The sequence below is a fragment of the Oncorhynchus nerka genome, linkage group LG6, assembly GCF_034236695.1.
Source record: "Oncorhynchus nerka isolate Pitt River linkage group LG6, Oner_Uvic_2.0, whole genome shotgun sequence".
Classification (NCBI taxonomy): Eukaryota; Metazoa; Chordata; class Actinopteri; order Salmoniformes; family Salmonidae; genus Oncorhynchus; species Oncorhynchus nerka.
Window position 1 is genome coordinate 27,651,900 of NC_088401.1, and position 19,456 is coordinate 27,671,355.

The 19,456-nt window shown below is 39.8% G+C and overlaps 2 protein-coding genes across 2 annotated transcripts; both read left to right on the forward strand.

Moving 5' to 3' along the window:
* Nucleotides 1–760: 760 nt before the first annotated feature.
* Nucleotides 761–5,838, forward strand: LOC135572177 (patched domain-containing protein 3-like). Its single transcript, XM_065019456.1, has 4 exons — nucleotides 761–3,097; nucleotides 3,334–3,467; nucleotides 3,610–3,755; nucleotides 4,018–5,838. Exons 1-4 carry the CDS (start codon nucleotides 2,390–2,392, stop codon nucleotides 5,538–5,540), a joined length of 2,511 nt encoding a protein of 836 aa, XP_064875528.1. The 5' UTR covers nucleotides 761–2,389; the 3' UTR covers nucleotides 5,541–5,838.
* A 170-nt stretch (nucleotides 5,839–6,008) lies between these two features.
* On the forward strand, nucleotides 6,009–18,844 carry LOC135572176 (patched domain-containing protein 3-like). Its single transcript, XM_065019455.1, has 4 exons — nucleotides 6,009–7,324; nucleotides 7,524–7,651; nucleotides 7,889–8,034; nucleotides 14,008–18,844. The coding sequence occupies exons 1-4, from the start codon at nucleotides 6,632–6,634 to the stop codon at nucleotides 15,738–15,740; spliced, it is 2,700 nt and encodes an 899-aa protein (XP_064875527.1). The 5' UTR covers nucleotides 6,009–6,631; the 3' UTR covers nucleotides 15,741–18,844.
* The last annotated feature ends 612 nt before the right edge of the window (nucleotides 18,845–19,456 follow it).

Genomic DNA, 19,456 nt, shown 5'->3' on the forward strand with positions numbered 1-19,456 from the left:
TTGCCTCCTGTTCCTTTGGCTCGTTGTCTCACCTGTATTGTATTTATATGCGTAAGGACTGATAGCAGCCCTCTAAGGAAATGCTGATTCAGTTCCACAGAAGTACCGAAGTGCAATCACTGCTCACAATGAAAGCCAGGGGATGAATGAGTTATTCATTTTGTTAAACAGTTCTTTGGTAGTTTGATAACATTATTCAGATTTGATCACACAGGTTTTCCCTTTTCAGATACAGTTCCTCATTACTCATAACCTTTCCTGGAAAGTCATCTCATCGTTCACAATAGTACACTCTACTCTAAGTCGCTCTGTAAGAGGGTCTGCTAAAAATTACTTAAATGTACACTACAGTTCAAAGATTTGGGGTCACTTACAAATGTCCTTGTTTTGGAAAGAAAAGTCCATTAAAATAAAGGAAAATGTATCAAAAATACAGTGTAGACATTGCTAATGTTGTAAATGACTATTGTAGCTGGAAACAGCAAATTATTTTATGGAATATATACATTTATGGAATATATACTGGCAGCTTCATTAAATAACACCCGCAAAACATCAGTCTCAACGTCAACAATGAAGAGGCGACTCCAGGATGCTGGCCTTCTAGACAGGGTCCCTCTGTCCAGTGTCTGTGTTATTTTTCCCATCTTAACCTTTTCTTTTTATTGGCCAGTTTGAGATATGGCTTTTTCTTTGCAACTCTGCCTAAAAGACCAGCATCCCGGAGTCACCTCTTCACTGTTGGCTTTGAGACTGGTGTTTTGTGGGTACTATTTAATGAAGCTGCCAGTTGAGGACTTGTGAGGCGTCTGTTTCTCAAACTAGACACTCGAATGTACTTGTCTAATTGCTCAGTTGTGCACCAAGGCCTCCCACTCCTTTTTCTATTCTGGTTAGCGCCAGTTTGCGCTGTTCTGTGAAAGGAGTAGTACACAGCGTTGTACGAGATCTTCAGTTTCTTGGCAATTTCTCACATGGAATAGCCTTAATTTCTCAGAACAAGAATAGACTGATGAGTTTCAGAAGAAAGGTCCTTGTGTTTGGCCATTTTGAGCCTGTAATCCAACCCACAAATGCTGATGCTCCAGATACTCAACTAGTCTAAATAGTTTTATTGCTTCTTTAATCAACACAACAGTTTTCAGCTGTGCTAACATAATTGCAAAAGGGTTTTCTAATGATCAATTAGCCTTTTAAAATGATAAACTTAGCTAACACAATGTGCCAATGGGCCTCTGTACGCCTATGTAGATATTCCATAAAAAAATCTGCCGTTTCCAGCTACAATAGTCATTTAAAACATTAACAATGTCTACACTGTATTTCTAATCAATTTGATGTTATTTTATTGGACAAAAAATGTACTTTTCTTTAAAAAATAAGGACATTTCTAAGTGACCCCAAACTTTTGAACGGTAGTGTAAAATGACAATTACGTTTGTTTGAAAAACGGATAATCCAGCCACATTTGTTCAAAAGAGCTTATCTGAGATCCATTTTTCCTTTTCCTGATATAGAATATGTTAATTACGTTTAGAAACTAAAATATTTGGGGTGTAGTCAAGAACCATAAAAACTGAAACAGTTTGTCAAAATGATAGGAAACCAGAACTGTCACTGTAATGATCGAATGAGTCCTTACTAATTAGCTGATCATTCCATTCTCCACGAACCATTAGTAGTGTTGGTGATAATATGGGTGGTACTATTTTGTACTGAGGAGAGAGACATTTGCTGAGGGCATGGAAAACTCAATGCGAGGTGATTAGGGTGACAATCTGCCAGTACCTGACTTGCATGGTAGCCAATTTGAGTTTTACTGCTTTAATATAATGCATCAGAGGAACAGTGCATTCCGCTATGGTCATAAATTTTACAGGTTTTAAAACAAACAAGTCACAACTTCCTGTGATAAGAAGTTTCATGCTGATCATCAGAAAATGGGTACTATCTGTTCGTAAGAATCCATGATCACATTAGTATGTACTGTAGAATCCAACATCCTGGTAAACGGAGTCCTACCTTTTCAACTGGGGACATGCACCAACAAAGCTTATTTTCATGGCTCACATAGCCATAGACTATAGGCCTAGTTCATGGAAGATGACAGCAAATGATATAAGCAGTAACACATCAGGTTTAATAGTTAATGATTGGCCTGGTCATTTTCACAGGTGCTCTTTACAGTTAGAACATGTTTCCATGACGACAAGTTCCTCTTTTTGAATGTGTATTTTAAGGTTGCAGCTCACAAAATAGCTGCCAGTTAGGGAGGGGTTCCATTTGAAGCACCTGTGCTCATTGCAAGGTCCTTACAGATCTTTTTCTCGACTATACATACAAAATAATACATTTTGATAATAACTTCTTTAAATCTTAACCGGTGACCATGCCTTCGTGTCACACAGACTGCATTGAAAAATCAGTGTCAAATTGGTTTCATAAACTTGGAGGTTTTGTTGGGAGAAATCCATGGTGGTTTCTACTTGTCCCGTTGTTCATCTCTGCGGGGCTTGGGGCAGGATTTTACTTCCTTGAAGAGAGAGAGGCGCATGGCATAGAGGACCAGTTTACTCCAAAGGACGGGCCTGCAAAACAGGAGAGACATTTTGTCAAAGAACATTTTCCTCAGAATGATTCAGAGTTCTCTCGTTTGCGGCTGTATAACGAGGGGAGCTATGGGTCTTTCATCGCTGTTTCAAAGTCATCCGATATCTTGAGTGAGAAGGCATTTGAGGAGATCATATATTTAGATGGAACAGTTAGAGAGATGGTAGGCCAAAAAGGAAAAACCTATGAAAAACTTTGTGCCATGAAAAGTAACAGGTGCTTTTCAAATGACATGTTAGATATCATTAATGGTACAGCTAGTACAATTAACAAGGCAAACTTGACCTTTCCTTATCATAATTCAACATCAAACACCATCTTTTTGGGGACACAACTTGGTGGAGTAGTTTTGAATTCAAGTATCATCGTTAGTGCAAAGGCTGTTCGACTCTTCTACTTTCTCAGAGAAAACAACGAGGCAGAAAATGATGATTGGCTACATGGGTTTACTCAAGTGTTTTCCAACTTGTCAGATGAATTGAATAAGGTAAGTACCGTTTATTATATTTTACAGATTCAGAACTGTCTGGGCATACTGCCAGGTTTGGTAAAATACTTTTGTCCATATGCACAGAAGTGGCTTTACATATTTGAGCCATATATAATTATAGTGCTCATATTCACTGAAATATAAAAATGAATGTTTTGTAAAATAATCTGTTCCTTAATGTAACCCTCTAAAGTTTTCACTTAGTCTCACAGTTCTTGCATTTGTTTTTATAGCGGCAAATTCAAGTTTCATACTTCACATCTAATTCTAGAGAGGAGGAGTTTAAGGAAAACTCCAAATCTGTGATTCCTCTCTTCTCCGTCACATACTTCCTGGCCATAAGTTTTTCAATTATATCTTGCTTGAGGTAATTTGATGTCTTATGTGTCATCTTTTCAATTAATCAAAATCAGCAAATGTGTGCACCATGTTAAAACACTAATTTAACTTACTATTTATAATTGCTACGTGTGATGTTGCGTACGAAGTAAGAATATTTCAATCTACAGGTTGGACTGTGTGAGGAACAAGGTGTGGGTGGCCATCTTTGGTGCTCTATCTGCAGGCCTAGCTGTGCTGTCCAGTTTCGGGTTGTTGCTGCTCTGTGGAATGCCCTTTGCCATGACTGTTGCAACGGCTCCTTTCTTAATACTGGGTCAGGTTTATTATCAGAATCCTGTAGATAGTAATCTTAACAACCCACTACCATGTTTTTGTCAGTCACAAGACTACGTAGACGGTAACGCTTAAGTTGCCCTTATACCTATGTAACTACACAGTAATAACTGTATTAACAACGTTGTATTAACATGTAGTAACATTGTAACTAATGAAGTTTGGTGATATTTATTACAGTGGCAATTCCCTCTAATGATCTATGATCTACTGATGTTCAATATACTCTATGTTGATCGCAGGAATTGGTGTTGACGACATGTTCATCATGATTTCCTGCTGGCAGCAGACTCAAGTTCATGACAACGTAGAGGACCGTATGGCAGCTACATACAAAGAGGCAGCTGTCTCTATCACCATCACAACACTAACTGATGCCCTGGCCTTCTATATTGGTCTGTTAACTCCCTTTCGTTCTGTACAATCCTTTTGTATGTATACTGGCACAGCTGTCCTGTTCTGTTACTTGTACAATATTACCTTCTTTGGTGCATTTCTGGCATTGAATGGGAGTCGTGAAAAGGGCAACAGACACTGGCTGACATGCATGAAGGTTCCAGAACCAGAGGATAGTCCTGAAAAGTACAATATCTGCTGTGTAGGAGGAGCTTATGACCAGGAAACGGGAAAAGAGGAAGTTATGCCCATTAACAACTTCTTTAAGATGTACTATGGGCCATTTCTAACAAATACTTGGACCAAGGTGTTTGTGATCCTGCTCTATGCTGGATATTTGGGCTCAAGTATCTATGGTTGCTTCCAAATACAAGAAGGCATAGACCTTAAAAACCTAGCAGCTGATAGCTCATATGTGGGTAGCTATTACGATAATGAGGACCAATACTTTTCAGAGTATGGTCCAAATGTTATGGTTGTTGTGACTGACAGTAAGTTTCAATATTGGGACCAAACTGCTCGAAAGCGTCTTGATACTTGTCTTAAACGTTTTGAGAGTCTAACGTTGGATGGTCGATCATTGGTTGCTAAAGATATGACTCTTTCTTGGCTTAATGAATATGTGAAAGTTATAAATCCAAATAACAAAACCATTTTCATGGATAGTTTACCTGCGTTTTTACAACGATCAGACTTCAGACAAGATGTGAATATTTCAAACAAAGTCATAATTGCCTCGCGAATGTTTATTCAGACAATCAACGTCAGTACAGCTGTTGATGAAAAGAACATGTTGAATAAGCTTCGAGAGACCGCTAATGGTTGTTCAGAAAAGTTGGTTGTTTACCACCCAGCTTTCATATACTTTGACCAGTATGCAGTCATTGTTAGTAATACCATCCAAAACATTGTAGTTGCCACTCTTGCCATGTTGGTGATCTCCCTCATGTTGATCCCCAACCCCATATGTTCTCTGTGGGTGACCTTTGCTATTGCCTCTGTCATAGTGGGTGTTGCTGGTTTCATGGCATTATGGGATGTCAATCTAGACTCTGTATCCATGATCAATCTTGTCATCTGCATTGGTTTCTCAGTGGATTTTTCTGCTCACATTTCCTATGCTTTTGTCTCTAGCAAAGAGGTCACTGCTAATAAGAAGGCTGTAGATGCTGTCTATCACTTGGGGTATCCCATCATACAGGGAGCTGTGTCTACTATTTTAGGAGTGGTGGTGCTGTCTGCTGCTGAGAGCTACATCTTCAGAACCTTCTTTAAGATCATGTTCTTGGTCATTTTGTTTGGGGTACTTCATGGCATCGTTTTCATCCCTGTGTTTCTGACCTTCTTTGGCATATGCAATTTTAATTGACCAAGATTCACACAGAATACACTAATCATGGTTGAAAGAGTTGGTAGAAAAGTAGTTCAATTGTTTTAATGAACTGACTTTTTCGCTTTTACTTCTAATCTTGTGATTATGTCATACTTTGCTTTTATGGTGTCAAAATATCTATTTTTATGAGTCATCTTTTTGTTTTTATGTTTTTTGAATCATTTTAGAAATAGTTTGTAATGTAAATGCTGTGTTGATTGTTACTACAGTGTGCTTATATTTATCTTTGTTGTAATTGTGTTTTAAAAAGCGAATAAAATTATCTTAAATTATATATTGACTTTTATATATTTATTCAAACAGCAGATGCTCTCGGTTGTCATTATGACCACATCAATAATGGGAATTATTATTATGGTTAGTAACAGTGCAGAATTTGCATACTAAACTTATGTCATCTATTTATCTGTTCACCTATTCTAGAGAAAGCCACTCTTCATAAACTTTTCAAATGAACCTGTGCGTCAGTGTTCATCAAGCTAACAATCAATCATTGCCTGGCAATCAGTTTACTTCCTTCATCTTCAGAATAATTTGGGGGGGATACCTCGTCAGTTGTACAACTGAATGCCTTCAACTGAAATGTGTCTTCCACATTTAACCCAACCCCTCTGTATCTGAGAGGTGCGTGGGGCTATCTTAATCAACATCCACGTCTTCGGCGCCCGGGGAACAGTGGGAACGACAAAATTTTACCTTGTCAGCTCGGGATTTGAGTAACCTTTCGGTTACTAGCCCAAAGCTCTAATCGCTTGACTAATGGATGGACTATTATAAGGAAACCCAGAGAAGTACCTTCCATAGCTACAATAAGTAAACGGGATAGGAAACCACCTTATTTGTTAATATGTAACCATATGTATTGCCCTGACGCAGTCATCGTGGTTGTTAAAAGATCACATCCAGTGCTGCCAGATCTATTGCTGATTAGAGCTCTTCAGAGGAACGTTATCATGTTGCTATGTTCAGATGAAGTATAGTTTATGGCTGTGATGTCAACAGAGATGCAGATATATTTCAAGCCAAGTTTTTTTTCTCATTGTACGACTTGAAAAAGAGAATATAAAATGGCTAGGTGCAAAACGGACTGCGTTGAAAAGCCTATAGCTAGGGGATTTGAAATACTTGGGGGCTTTGTTGGTAGACACCCCTGGTGGTTTTTGATTCTTCCCATGTTCATTTCTGCGGGTCTTGGCGGAGGATTTTACTTCCTTGCGGACAGAGAAGCAAATGGCATTGAAGAGATGTTTACTCCTGTGGATGGACCTGCCAAACATGAACGACAAGTAGTCAAACAGTACTTTCCACAGAGTGATAGTAACTTCTCTCGTTTGCGACTCTATACTGAAGGGACCTTTGCATCTCTCATAATTGTGACGCCTGGACAAAATATCCTCACATTTACTGCTTTAAAAAACATATTTGAAATGGACAGAAATGTAACAAACATGAGAATTGGTGCATTCGCTTTTAAAGATCTATGTGTTGAGAAAGGTGGTGGGTGTGTGTCAAATTCAATCTTTGATATTGTAAAAACTCCTAGTGATGTCAACACAGCAACGATTAACTACCCATATAATGGCACAATTTTCATTGCATCTGAAATTGGTGGTGTGAAACTGAAAAGTGGATTAACTCAAATTGAAAGCGCGGAGGCAATTAGACTATTTTACTTCTTAAAAGAAGACAACCAAACTATAAATACCATGTGGCTAAAGACGTTTATAGAGGCTGCTTCCAAGATGAAAAAAGAAGAAGGCGTGAGTACTCTGTTTTAGAGATGAAACTAATTTTAAAAAATGGTCAACTTGTGTATGATGGGTGTCTTTTCACCAAGTGACCTGCAGAATTGATCACACTCCACATTAAGCTCCATGGTGATTTGATTATTTGAATATCTTGAGTTGTTTTACTGATATGTTAACTGGATATCTGATATTTGTGTATTTGTCTTTGCAGATGACAATATCTTACTTTACATCCATATCAAGGGATGAAGAGTTTGAGAAGAGCTCTGACTCAATCATTCCTCTCTTCTCATTGACATATGCCCTGGCCATCAATTTTTCTATCATATCTTGTTTGAGGTATGTTTTGTAACTTTTACATTTCAATACCATTCAAAATTATCAGTCAACATAGGACACCTCAATTGAAAATCATAATAACAGTGTTCATTGGGTCTATCTAAAGCTAGATTTTGGTCCCAAATCAGGCTAATCCACAATGTGACTGCATTACTGATTTTAAGGCTTATCAGAGAGCACTAGGCCTACTTATCAGCATTTACCTACAGTGACGAATGTTGTGTTTTTCTTCCCTAGGTTGGACTGTGTGAGGAACAAGGTGTGGGTGGCAACCTTTGGTGTCCTCTCAGCTGGTATGGCAGTGCTGTCCAGTTTTGGGTTGTTGCTGTACTGTGGGATGCCCTTCGCGATGACTGTGGCAACAGCCCCATTCCTGATTCTGGGTAAGCTTACAAACTCTCATTGTTATACAATAAACCCAGTTCTTAATTTGAGCCGGTGTGGTGATACTAAGGATTTGTCACCACAGATGGTTTGTTTACATAACAGGTTAGGAAAACTAATGTAGCAGGTAAGGATAATTAACATGGCAGGTTAGGTGAATTAACATGGTAGGTTAGGAGAACTTTCACAGCAAGTTGGGTGAATTAACGTAGCAGGTTAGGAGAATGAGGTTAAGGTTAGGAAAAGGGTTAGGTTTCGCTAGAATGCGACAGTTGTCAATGACGCGGCCACTAGACAGAGCTGTAAGCCTACTCCATATAGCCACAATGGTAGAAACGTAAACAAACCATCTGTGGCACAAATCATCTATCATAACATCGGCCCGGGCTTATGGTTTGCGCAACATTGTAACTAGCCTATGTTAAATTGAGACCAACGCATACTCCTTGCTGTGTTGAGAGAGAGAAGCGTGCCTGTGTCTCTCACAGAACTAGAATGAGATTAACTTTCTATGATCGCTCTCCCTCTCTCTGCTCTGATAGACATGAGTCTGCAACATGTATCTCTCAGTGTAGCACTCAGTGTAGCACTTCATCATTCATTTCCTTATAGAATCATAGCCGCAGGAAGTGTGCTGGAAATGCACCCCTGATAAATTGAAATACATTTGACAAAGTTATAGAATTACTAATGTCTGTTCAGGAAGAAATGTAATAAATTATAATACTACTAATACTACAATACCGGTAGTATTAATAGTAATACTAATAATAATAACAATAGTGGTAATATTAGTAATACTATAGAGTAAAACTACAGAATACTACTAATCGGCCTATAATTTAGCCATAGAGGAGCAATAGCTTCTTTTTAAAAATAGCTTAGCTGTGAATTCTGTGTAGGCCAATCACAAGGCATAGCCTACATTCAGGAACGCACGGCAAATCTGTCAGTGAACAGTATACAGCCTAAACAGGCCTTTCGCAATATTTCAAATACAATTGCAGGAAAACACAGGTTGGAAAGAAAATGGCTCCTGCTGAAAAGAGAAGACATTAATCTGTCTGTAGGCTACTAAAATATTTTAGCACCTTCTAAATAGGCCTATTGAGCAAACAGTAGCCTAGGTACAAAGTTAAACAAGATGAGGATCCCCATTGGGCACACACTGGTTGAATCAACAATTTGTCTACATATTGTGACGTGGAATCAACATGGAAAATACATTGGATTTGAAAAAAGTAATCAACCAGTACTGTTTTCATCTAATTTCAACCAGCGTTGTAAACATTGAAAATTTCACAAAAATCTTTGTCATTCTATATTCAATGGTTGAAATTATATAGAATTTATAGATTTTACATTTTATTTGAATAAACATCATTGTTTCAATGTCATGCTATCAACCTAAATAATGAGGTATATTGAAATGAAACGTGAAGCCACAATCCAATGATTTCTGCCTGAACATTGACTCCTACTGGTACATTTAAGTGCGGCAGGTAACCTAGCGGTTAGAGCGTTGGGCCATGAACCAAAAGGTTTGAATCCCTGAGCTGACAAGATTTTTATCTTTGGATATTGTCTTGTATATGAAGGATGGCTGGTTGATTTCACATTGAATTATATACATATTATAAGAACATACATATTCACATCTCCATCCCAACTAGTAATCTAAGTTGAAGAATAGGACTAAATAAAATCACATTTTGGGTTGAGATGGAGACATGAATCCAACATATCAATCATTATTCTGAAACACTGGATATTGAATTGTGAACACAACCAAATATCAACATTTAAAAGAGATGTATCTTCTGTTTGGATAGTGTACTGTATATTATTAATAACATATGAAATATTCAAAGGTAAAAGTGTATTGTTATTAATATCTTGAATTTGGGATCTTATTTATAGGGCTAATAGTAACTACTTCTAAACTTCCAAATATCCAATGAAGCTTTACTATTTTAATGATGGTGTCCTTTGAGCAAATCAGATGTCAATGTAGCCTACGAAAACCCATCCAAACCCAGCTTGAGCAATTATGACAAAAACAATGAATATTTGTTTCCCTAAGAATTGTGCAAGGTTGGTAGAATTGTATGGAAAATGATTCACAGCTGTAATGGCTGCCATTCGTGCTTCCACCGAGTGTTAACTCTGGGGGTGTGAAGACATACGCAATCAATCTTCTTTCAAATATATATATTTTATGTTCTATAGGTTCTCTAGATCGGTAAGCTCGCTAGAATTTTAAGACAGCAAATTGAAGAAAGTGCAAGGAATGTTTAGACTGACTATTTAATATAGGATGAAAATTATTTTTTAAGTTTGCGTAATTTTCAACTCAATTTCAACATAAGTGGGATGCCATCCCAGTAAGTAATATTTCAACATCTCCAGTGCCCACTTGATTGCTAGACATTCTTTCTCCACAGTGGAATATCTTTGTTCCCGTAGCAACAGCTTCCGGCTAATGTATACGACTGGGTGTTCCTCGCCTTCTTGTAGCTGTGATAGGACGGCACCCACCCCTGTTTCGGACGCATTGGTCTGTACCATCAGTGGTTTGGAGAAGTCCGGGGTCACCAGCACGGGTCCAGAACACAGGGCTCCCTTTAGGTCCTGGAAGGCTTTCTCCGTATCCTCGGTCCACGTCACCTGGGTGGGCAGACGTCTCCTGGTCAGATCTGTCAGAGGGCTGGCTAGAGAGGCAAGTGGGGGATACATCTCCAGTAGTAACTAGTCAACCCCACAAACGTGCGGATCTGCTTCTTGGTGAGGTGGCGGGGCCAGTCCCGAATCACCTCCACTTTCTTCACCTGGGGTTTTACACATCCCCTCCCGATCGTGTACCCCAGGTACTCAGCCTCCCGTAGGCCGAGCCAACATTTCCTTGGGTTGGCAGTTAGCCCTGCAATACCGCGTTCACCTGGTTTAGATGGGTCTCCCGCTCGCTCCCATGGATTACAATATCATCGAGGCAGGGCGCCACGTACTCGCGATGGGGACGGAGAACCCAGTCCATCAACCTCTGGAAGGTGGCCGGGGCCCCGTGCAACCCAAAGGTCAGCTTCCTGTAGTGTAACAGCCCGTCAGGGGTGACGAAAGCAGTTTTGTCCCTAGCCTCGGGAGTTAAGGGCACCTGTCAATAACCCTTTGTCAGGTCGAGCGTGCTGATAAACCGGGAGGTCCCTATCCGTTCTATTAGTTCATCAATTCGGGGCATGGGGTAGGCGTCGAACTTTGAGATTTCATTTCACTTTCTAAAATCATTACACAAGTGAATGGTGCTGTCTGGTTTCGGCACCAACACTATGGGGCGGCGCCACTCACTATTCGACTCTTTGATGATTTCAGCTTCCAACATCATTTTTACCTCGGTCCTGATGGCCTTTCTCCTTGCTTCTGGTATGCGGTAGGGTCTCAACTTCACCCTTTTCCCGGGTTTGGTGATGATGCTGTGCCAGATCGGTGTGTCCCGATTCACTGGAGAACACATCCTGGTTCCGGCCGAGCAACTCCGTCAGCTCATGCTTCTGTGCTTGCCTCAGCTGCTCCCCCAGTGGCACCTCAACCGGCTTGGCCTTCTTCTGGGGAATAGAGTAGACTACATCACATGCATTCCATTTCTTTAACAAATTCACATGGTAAATTTCTGATTTTTAATTTAAATAATAATTGTGTCCTTAAAACTTTGCTTTCCTAAAAGAATCGTCCATTTGCAGCAATTACAGCCTTGCAGACCTTTGGCATTCTAGTTGTCAATTTGTTGAGGCAATCTGAAGAGATTTCACCCCGTGCTTCCTGAAGCACCTCCCACAAGTTGGATTGGCTTGATGGGCACTTCTTACGTACCATACGGTCAAGCTGCTCCCACATCAGCTCAATAGGGTTGAGATCCGGTGACTGTGCTGGCCACTCCATTGTAGACAGAATACCAGCTGACTGCTTCTTCCCTAAATAGTTCAAGCATAGTTTGGAGCTGTGCTTGGGTCATTGTCCTGTTGTAGGAGGAAATTGGCTCCAATTAAGCGCTGTCCACAGGATATGGGAGGGCGTTGCAAAATGGAGTGATAGCCTTCCTTCTTCAAGATCCCTTTTACCCTGTACAAATCTCCCACTTTTACCACCACCAAAGCACCCCACGACCATCACATTGCCTCCACCATGCTTGACAGATGGCGTCAAGCACTCCTCCTGCATCTTTTCATTTTTTCTGCGTCTCACGAATGTTCTTCTTTGTGATCCGAACACCTCAAACTTAGATTTGTCTTTCCATAACACTTTTTTCCAATCTTCCTCTGTCGAGTGTCTGTGTTCTTTTGCCCATCTTAATCTTTTATTTTTATTGGCCAGTCTGCGATATGGCTTTTTCTTTGCAACTCTGCCTAGAAGGCCAGCATCCCGGAGTCGCCTCTTCACTGTTAATGTTGATGCTGGTGTTTTGCGGGTACTATTTAATGAAGCTGCCAGTTGAGGACTTGTGAGGCATCTGTTTCACAAACTAGACTCTAATGTACAAGTCATCTTGCTCAGTTGTACACCAGGGCCTCCCACTCCTCTTTCTAATCTGGTTAGAGCCAGTTGATGCTGTTCTGTGAAGGAAGTAGTACACAGCGTTGTACAAGATCTTCAGTTTCTTGGCAATTTCTTGTATGGAATAGCCTTCATTTCTCAGAACAAGAATAGACTGACGAGTTTCAGAAGAAAGTCTTTGTTTCTGGCCATTTGTAGCCTGTAATCGAACCCATACATTTTGTTTAACTAGGCAATTCAGTTAAGAACAAATTCTTATTTACTGGGGAACAGTGGGTTTACTGGCTTGTTCAGGGGCAGAACAACAGATTTTTACCTTGTCAGCTCAGGGAATCCATCCAGCAACCTTTCAGTTGCTGATGCTCCAAATACTCAACTAGTCTAAAGTTTTGCTTCTTTAATCAACACAACAGTTTTCAGCTGTGCTAACATGATTGCAAAAGTATTTTCTAAAGATCAGTTAGCCTTTTAAAATGATTAACTTGGATTATCTAACACAATGTGCCATTGGAACACAGGAGTGATGGTTGCTGATAATAGGCCTCTGTATGCCTATGTAGATATTCCATTAAAAATCTATCGTTTCCAGCTACAATAGTCATTTACAAAATTAACAATGTCTACACTGTATTTCTGATCAATTTGATGTTATTTTAATGGACCGTTTTTTTTGTGCTTTTCTTTCAAAAATAAGGACATTTCTAAGTGACTTTTGAATGGTAGTGTAGATAGTTCTTCTGATGATTATGTTGCAACTGAATTGATGTAACAACCTGTTAGTCAGGTTAAATCAATGTATTGAATTTGAAGTTTTACCCTAATTTCAATGTTTACAACGCTGGTTGAAATGAGATGAAACAGTACTGGTTGATAACTTTTTTCAAATCCCACATATTTTTACACGTTGATTCCATGTCACAATACGTTGACGAATTGTGTTGAAACGACGTTGATTCAACCAGTGTGTACTCAGTGGGATAGGTTTTCGGTATGAGCCCATCGGCCATCGCTGGTGAGTGAGCTGCACATCATTGTGTGAGTGAGTCAGTGAAACTGGAAAGCTTTTTCAGGACTATATTATTCAAGATGAGGGTGTTTTTTTTATTGATCTCAGTTTGCCAGTATCAAAGTAGCCTGTCATTTCCATCCTTGGTTTGGCATTACAAATATTCTGCTAAAGTCTCCAGTCATGTTAAATGATTTAGAATTGGATGAAATCCGTTTATTAAAGGCTAATTATTTTCCCGGACTTTATACGCTAAAAAAGTTCCCCACGTGCAATTTCTGTAAGCGCCTCTACTCTACTGCTCTTTACGAAAATGCAATGATATGCATGCAATGTTTTATTTTACAATAAATAACTATTTATGCATTCCGGTACCTCACTTTCTGTTCCGGCACCTCCCTATTTACCATTTTCTCCACAGGAATTGGTGTTGACGACATGTTCATCATGATTTCCTGCTGGCAGCAGACTCAAGTTCATGACAACGTAGAGGACCGTATGGCAGCTACATACAAAGAGGCAGCTGTCTCTATCACCATCACAACACTAACTGATGCCCTGGCCTTCTATATTGGTCTGTTAACTCCCTTTCGTTCTGTACAATCCTTTTGTATGTATACTGGCACAGCTGTTCTGTTCTGTTACTTGTACAATATTACCTTCTTTGGTGCATTTCTGGCATTGAATGGGAGTCGTGAAAAGGGCAACAGACACTGGCTGACATGCATGAAGGTTCCAGAACCAGAGGAGAACTCTGAAAAGTACAACCTCTGCTGTGTAGGAGGAGCTTATGATCATGAAACAGGAAAAGAGGAGCCAATGCCCATTAACAACTTCTTTAAGATGTACTATGGGCCATTTCTAACAAATACTTGGACCAAGGTGTTTGTGATCCTGCTCTATGCTGGATATTTGGGCTCAAGTATCTATGGTTGCTTCCAAATACAAGAAGGCATAGACCTTAAAAACCTAGCAGCTGATAGCTCATATGTGGGTAGCTATTACGATAATGAGGACCAATACTTTTCAGAGTATGGTCCAAATGTTATGGTTGTTGTGACTGACAGTAAGTTTCAATATTGGGACCAAACTGCTCGAAAGCGTCTTGATACTTGTCTTAAACGTTTTGAGAGTCTAACGTTGGATGGTCGATCATTGGTTGCTAAAGATATGACTCTTTCTTGGCTTAATGAATATGTGAAAGTTATAAATCCAAATAACAAAACCATTTTCATGGATAGTTTACCTGCGTTTTTACAACGATCAGACTTCAGACAAGATGTGAATATTTCAAACAAAGTCATAATTGCCTCGCGAATGTTTATTCAGACAATCAACGTCAGTACAGCTGTTGATGAAAAGAACATGTTGAATAAGCTTCGAGAGACCGCTAATGGTTGTTCAGAAAAGTTGGTTGTTTACCACCCAGCTTTCATATACTTTGACCAGTATGCAGTCATTGTTAGTAATACCATCCAAAACATTGTAGTTGCCACTCTTGCCATGCTGGTGATCTCCCTCATGTTGATCCCCAACCCCATATGTTCTCTGTGGGTGACCTTTGCTATTGCCTCTGTCATAGTGGGTGTTGCTGGTTTCATGGCATTATGGGATGTCAATCTAGACTCTGTATCCATGATCAATCTTGTCATCTGCATTGGTTTCTCAGTGGATTTTTCTGCTCACATTTCCTATGCTTTTGTCGCTAGCAAAGAGGTCACTGCTAATAAGAAGGCTGTAGATGCTGTCTATCACTTGGGGTATCCCATCATACAGGGAGCTGTGTCTACTATTTTAGGAGTGGTGGTGCTGTCTGCTGCTGAGAGCTACATCTTCAGAACCTTCTTTAAGATCATGTTCTTAGTCATTTTGTTTGGGGCGGTCCATGGTGTGGTGTTTATCCCAGTGTTTCTGACCTTCTTTGGAATCTGCGGAGGCAAAGTCGGTGATAAAAAAGAAGATGGTAGGTCTAACACCTTGTCTCAAAGTGGTCACATGTGGGTCACCCAAACCACAGGTGATTTCAACATGAACAATATGCATGAATTAAGGGCTGTAGCAGCTAATTCACATGTATGGTCAATCAGTTCTAACCAAAGCTCTCACAACGGGAAAACTAATAGTGCTTATGAAAACATTGAAGACTGCCCCTAAAACTGTTGTCTTGAGATTTACAAGGCATTTCCACTGTACCTGTTTTTATGGAATTAATTCAATATTAAAGGTAGAACAAATGGGTTAAAACTGTACAAATAACGTTTACAAGAGAGAATAACCTATTTTGGTCAAGTGTAAATGAACACACATTCATGTTTTACCTTTGTTTGATTTCATTCAGCTCCATGCTGATGGGACCTGTACAGTAGTTCAAACCAAATGTTAATTGTCACATTCGCCGAATACAACAACAATGCCCTTAACCGACAATGCGGTTTTAAGAAAATCCCTAAATAAGTAAGAAATAAGAATAACAAATAATTAAAGAGCAGCAGTTAATAACAATAGCAGGGCTATATACAGGGGATACCGGCACAGAGTCAATGTGTCAATGTGCGGGGGTCACCGGTGTCGAGGTACATGTACATTATGTAACTACATTATGTAGATAGAGTTATTAAAGTGGCTATGCATAGATAATAACAGAGTAGCAGCAGCATGGGGGGAGGGGAAATGCAAATAGTCTAGGTAGTCATTTGATTAGCTGTTCAGGAGTCAGGAGTCTTATGGCTTATGGCTTATGGCTTGTAGAAGCTATTTAGAAGCCTCTTGGACCTAGACTTGGCGCTCAGGTACCGCTTGCCGTTCTGTAGCAGAGAGAACAGTCTATGACTAGGGTGGCTGGAGTCTTTGACAATTTTTAGGGCCTTCCTCTGACACCACCTGGTATAGAGGTCCTGGCGAGCAGGAAGCTTGGCCCAGGTGATGTTCTAGGCCGTACGCACAACCCTCTGTAGCGCCTTGTGGTCGGAGGCAGAGAAGTTGCCATACCAGGCAGTGATGCAACCCATCAGGATGCTCTCGATGGTGCAGCTGTAAAACTTTTTGAGGATCTGAGGACCCATGCCAAATCTTTTCAGTCTCCTGAGGGGCAATAGGTTTTGTCATGCCTTCTTCACGACTGTCTTGGTGTGCTTGGACCATGTTAGTTTGTTGGTGATGTGGACACCAAGGAACTTGAAACTCTCAACCTGCTCCACTACAGCCCCATCGATGAGAATGGGGGTGTGCTCAGTCTTCCTTTTCCTGTAGTCCACAATCATCTCCTTTGTCTTGATCACATTGAGGGAGAGGTTGTTGTCCTTGCACCATACAGTCAGGTCTCTGACCTCCTCCCTATAGGCTGTCTCATCATTGTCGGTGATCAGGCACTGTTGTGTCATCAGCAAACTTAATGATGGTGTTGGAGTCGTGCCTGGCCATGCAGTCATGAGTGAACAGGGAGTACAGGAGGGGACTGAGCACGCACCTCTGAGGGGCCCCTGTGTTGAGAATCATTGTGGCGGATGTGTTGTTACCTACCCTTAACACCTGGGGGCAGCCCGTCAGGAAGTCTAGGATCCAGTTGCAGAGGGAGGTGTTTAGTCCCAAGGTTCTTAGCTTAGTGATGAGCTTTGAGGGCACTATGGTGTTGAACACTGAGCTGTAGTCAATGAATAGCATTCTCACATAGGTGTTCCTTTTGTCCAGGTGGGAAAGGGCAGTGTGGAGTGCAATAGAGATTGCATAATCTGTGGATCTGTTGGTGCGGTATGGAAATTGGATTGGGTCTAGGGTTTCTGGGATAATGGTGTTGATGTGAGCCATGACCAGCCTTTTGAAGCGTTTAATGGCTACAGATGTGAGTGCTATGGGTCAGTAGTCATTTTGGCAGGTTACCTCCTTGTATGTGACAAATTGAGCAAAGTGATATGAGAAATGGTCATATTTATGGAAAGTACATTTGAATTGCATTAGCCTTTATCGGCCAATTAATTTTTCTCAGTCTTCAAAGGATGTACATTCCCATTATTCCACACACAGGTTCTTTTACAGAGGCTTTTTTTTATATCTTGTGTCGTTTTGATTTTAAGTGTAATTTTATGTGTAAATATATGCAAAATATGCATCTGTCATACATGTGAAGTGTTCTTTAAATAATTCCATGAAATGACAATATTTTGATGAACTGATCTGTAAAAGTCTGACCATTGAGTGTCTTATCACAATAAAAAAATAAAAAACATTCTGCCTTGAAGCAATGTGTTGAAAAACAGATTCTCATAATATGCAAATCAGCGCACATTTAAGGACAGTTTGCCTAATTTGCATATTTTTATTTTAAAAATAAATACAATTTGTAATACAATAATATCTTGTATTTATGTATACTTTCAACTGGTAAAGTTTCACTCTGATGAGAGTAAAGGAAAAAAGAATCCCTATTAGCCTGTGGTGCCTGGCCTTAAAGGTCTTACTCACATTGGCTGCGGAGAGAGTGATCACACAGTCGTCCGGAACAGCTGATGCTCTCATGCATGTTTCACTGTTACTTGCCTCGAAGCAAGCATATAGATGTTATTTAGCTCCTCTGGTAGGCTCATGTCACTGGGCAGCTCTCGGCTGTCCTTCCCTTTGTAGTCTGTAATAGTTTGTGAGCCCTGCCACATCCAACGAGCATCAGAGCCGGTGTTGTATGATTCGATCTTAGTCCTGTATTGATGCTTTGCCTGTTTGATGGTTCGTCAGAGGGCATAGCGGGATTTCTTATAAGCTTCCGGGTTAGAGTCACGCTCCTTGAAAGAGGCAGTTCTACCCTTTAGCTCAGTGCAAATGTTGCCTGTAATCCATGACTTCTGGTTGGGGTATGTACGTACAGTCACTGTGGGGACGACGTCCTCAATGCACTTATTGATAAAGCCAGTGACTGATGTGGTGTACTCAATGCCATGTTGTAAAGTGATGAAATTAATCTACAAAGTAACCAATTATAAAGTACATCAATCATTGAGGATTTATTTTGTTTCAAATCCCTAAATCATTGCACATTTCCACATGAAGAAAACCTCAATTGAAAAGGTAGGAAATATGTTCACTGATTCTGTCATTCATTTTGTTTTATGTAGAAGTACTGTAACATAAAATCAAATGTTCATTTGTTCATTTTGTGAAATGTCATTTTTATTTAGTTGACTCTAATTGTTAAATCGTATCAATGTAATATGTTTAAGGATAAAGATGTTTCTGTTGTGTTTTTAATAAAGAAATGAAGGAATTCCTCATTCTATGTTTATTCTTTTCCTGTATTACCTATAAGCAGGTAGACTTTTTGATGATAGATTTAGGTAGCAAGAATGACTGAAGTCTTCTCAGTGACAGATTGTTGCCAACATCCACACCATGTGGCCTAAACATTGGATGCAAACGCAGAATAATTTCATACATTTTAAATAAAAGTATTGACTATTAGGCCTTTTTTAAGGTAGGTCCTTCCACACTTTCTTTCTGATGTCTATTGAGGACAACATTTTTGTTTTATAACCAAAAGTTTTGTTAATCAAGTAGGTACATGATCCAGTCTCACAAGTTAGTCAGCATACCACAGCAGATCAAGACAGTTCACTCCAAAATCTGCAGAAGTGGTGTTAAAATTAAGCCATTCCCAAGGCCATCTGTATCTTTCAATACAACATGAATGAAAATGTTAGTAACTTACAATTTCCTGTTTTTAGTCTGTGCTTATCTTTTCCGTTCATTTGGGGTTAAGGTATATTGATTAATTTACACACAACCAATGGTGTGGGACGTTTATTCGTCTTGACTTGAGTATTTGAGGTCATTAGAAAAAAGCATCTGAACTTTTTGGAGGGTTCAAAATGACAGAAAACAAACAT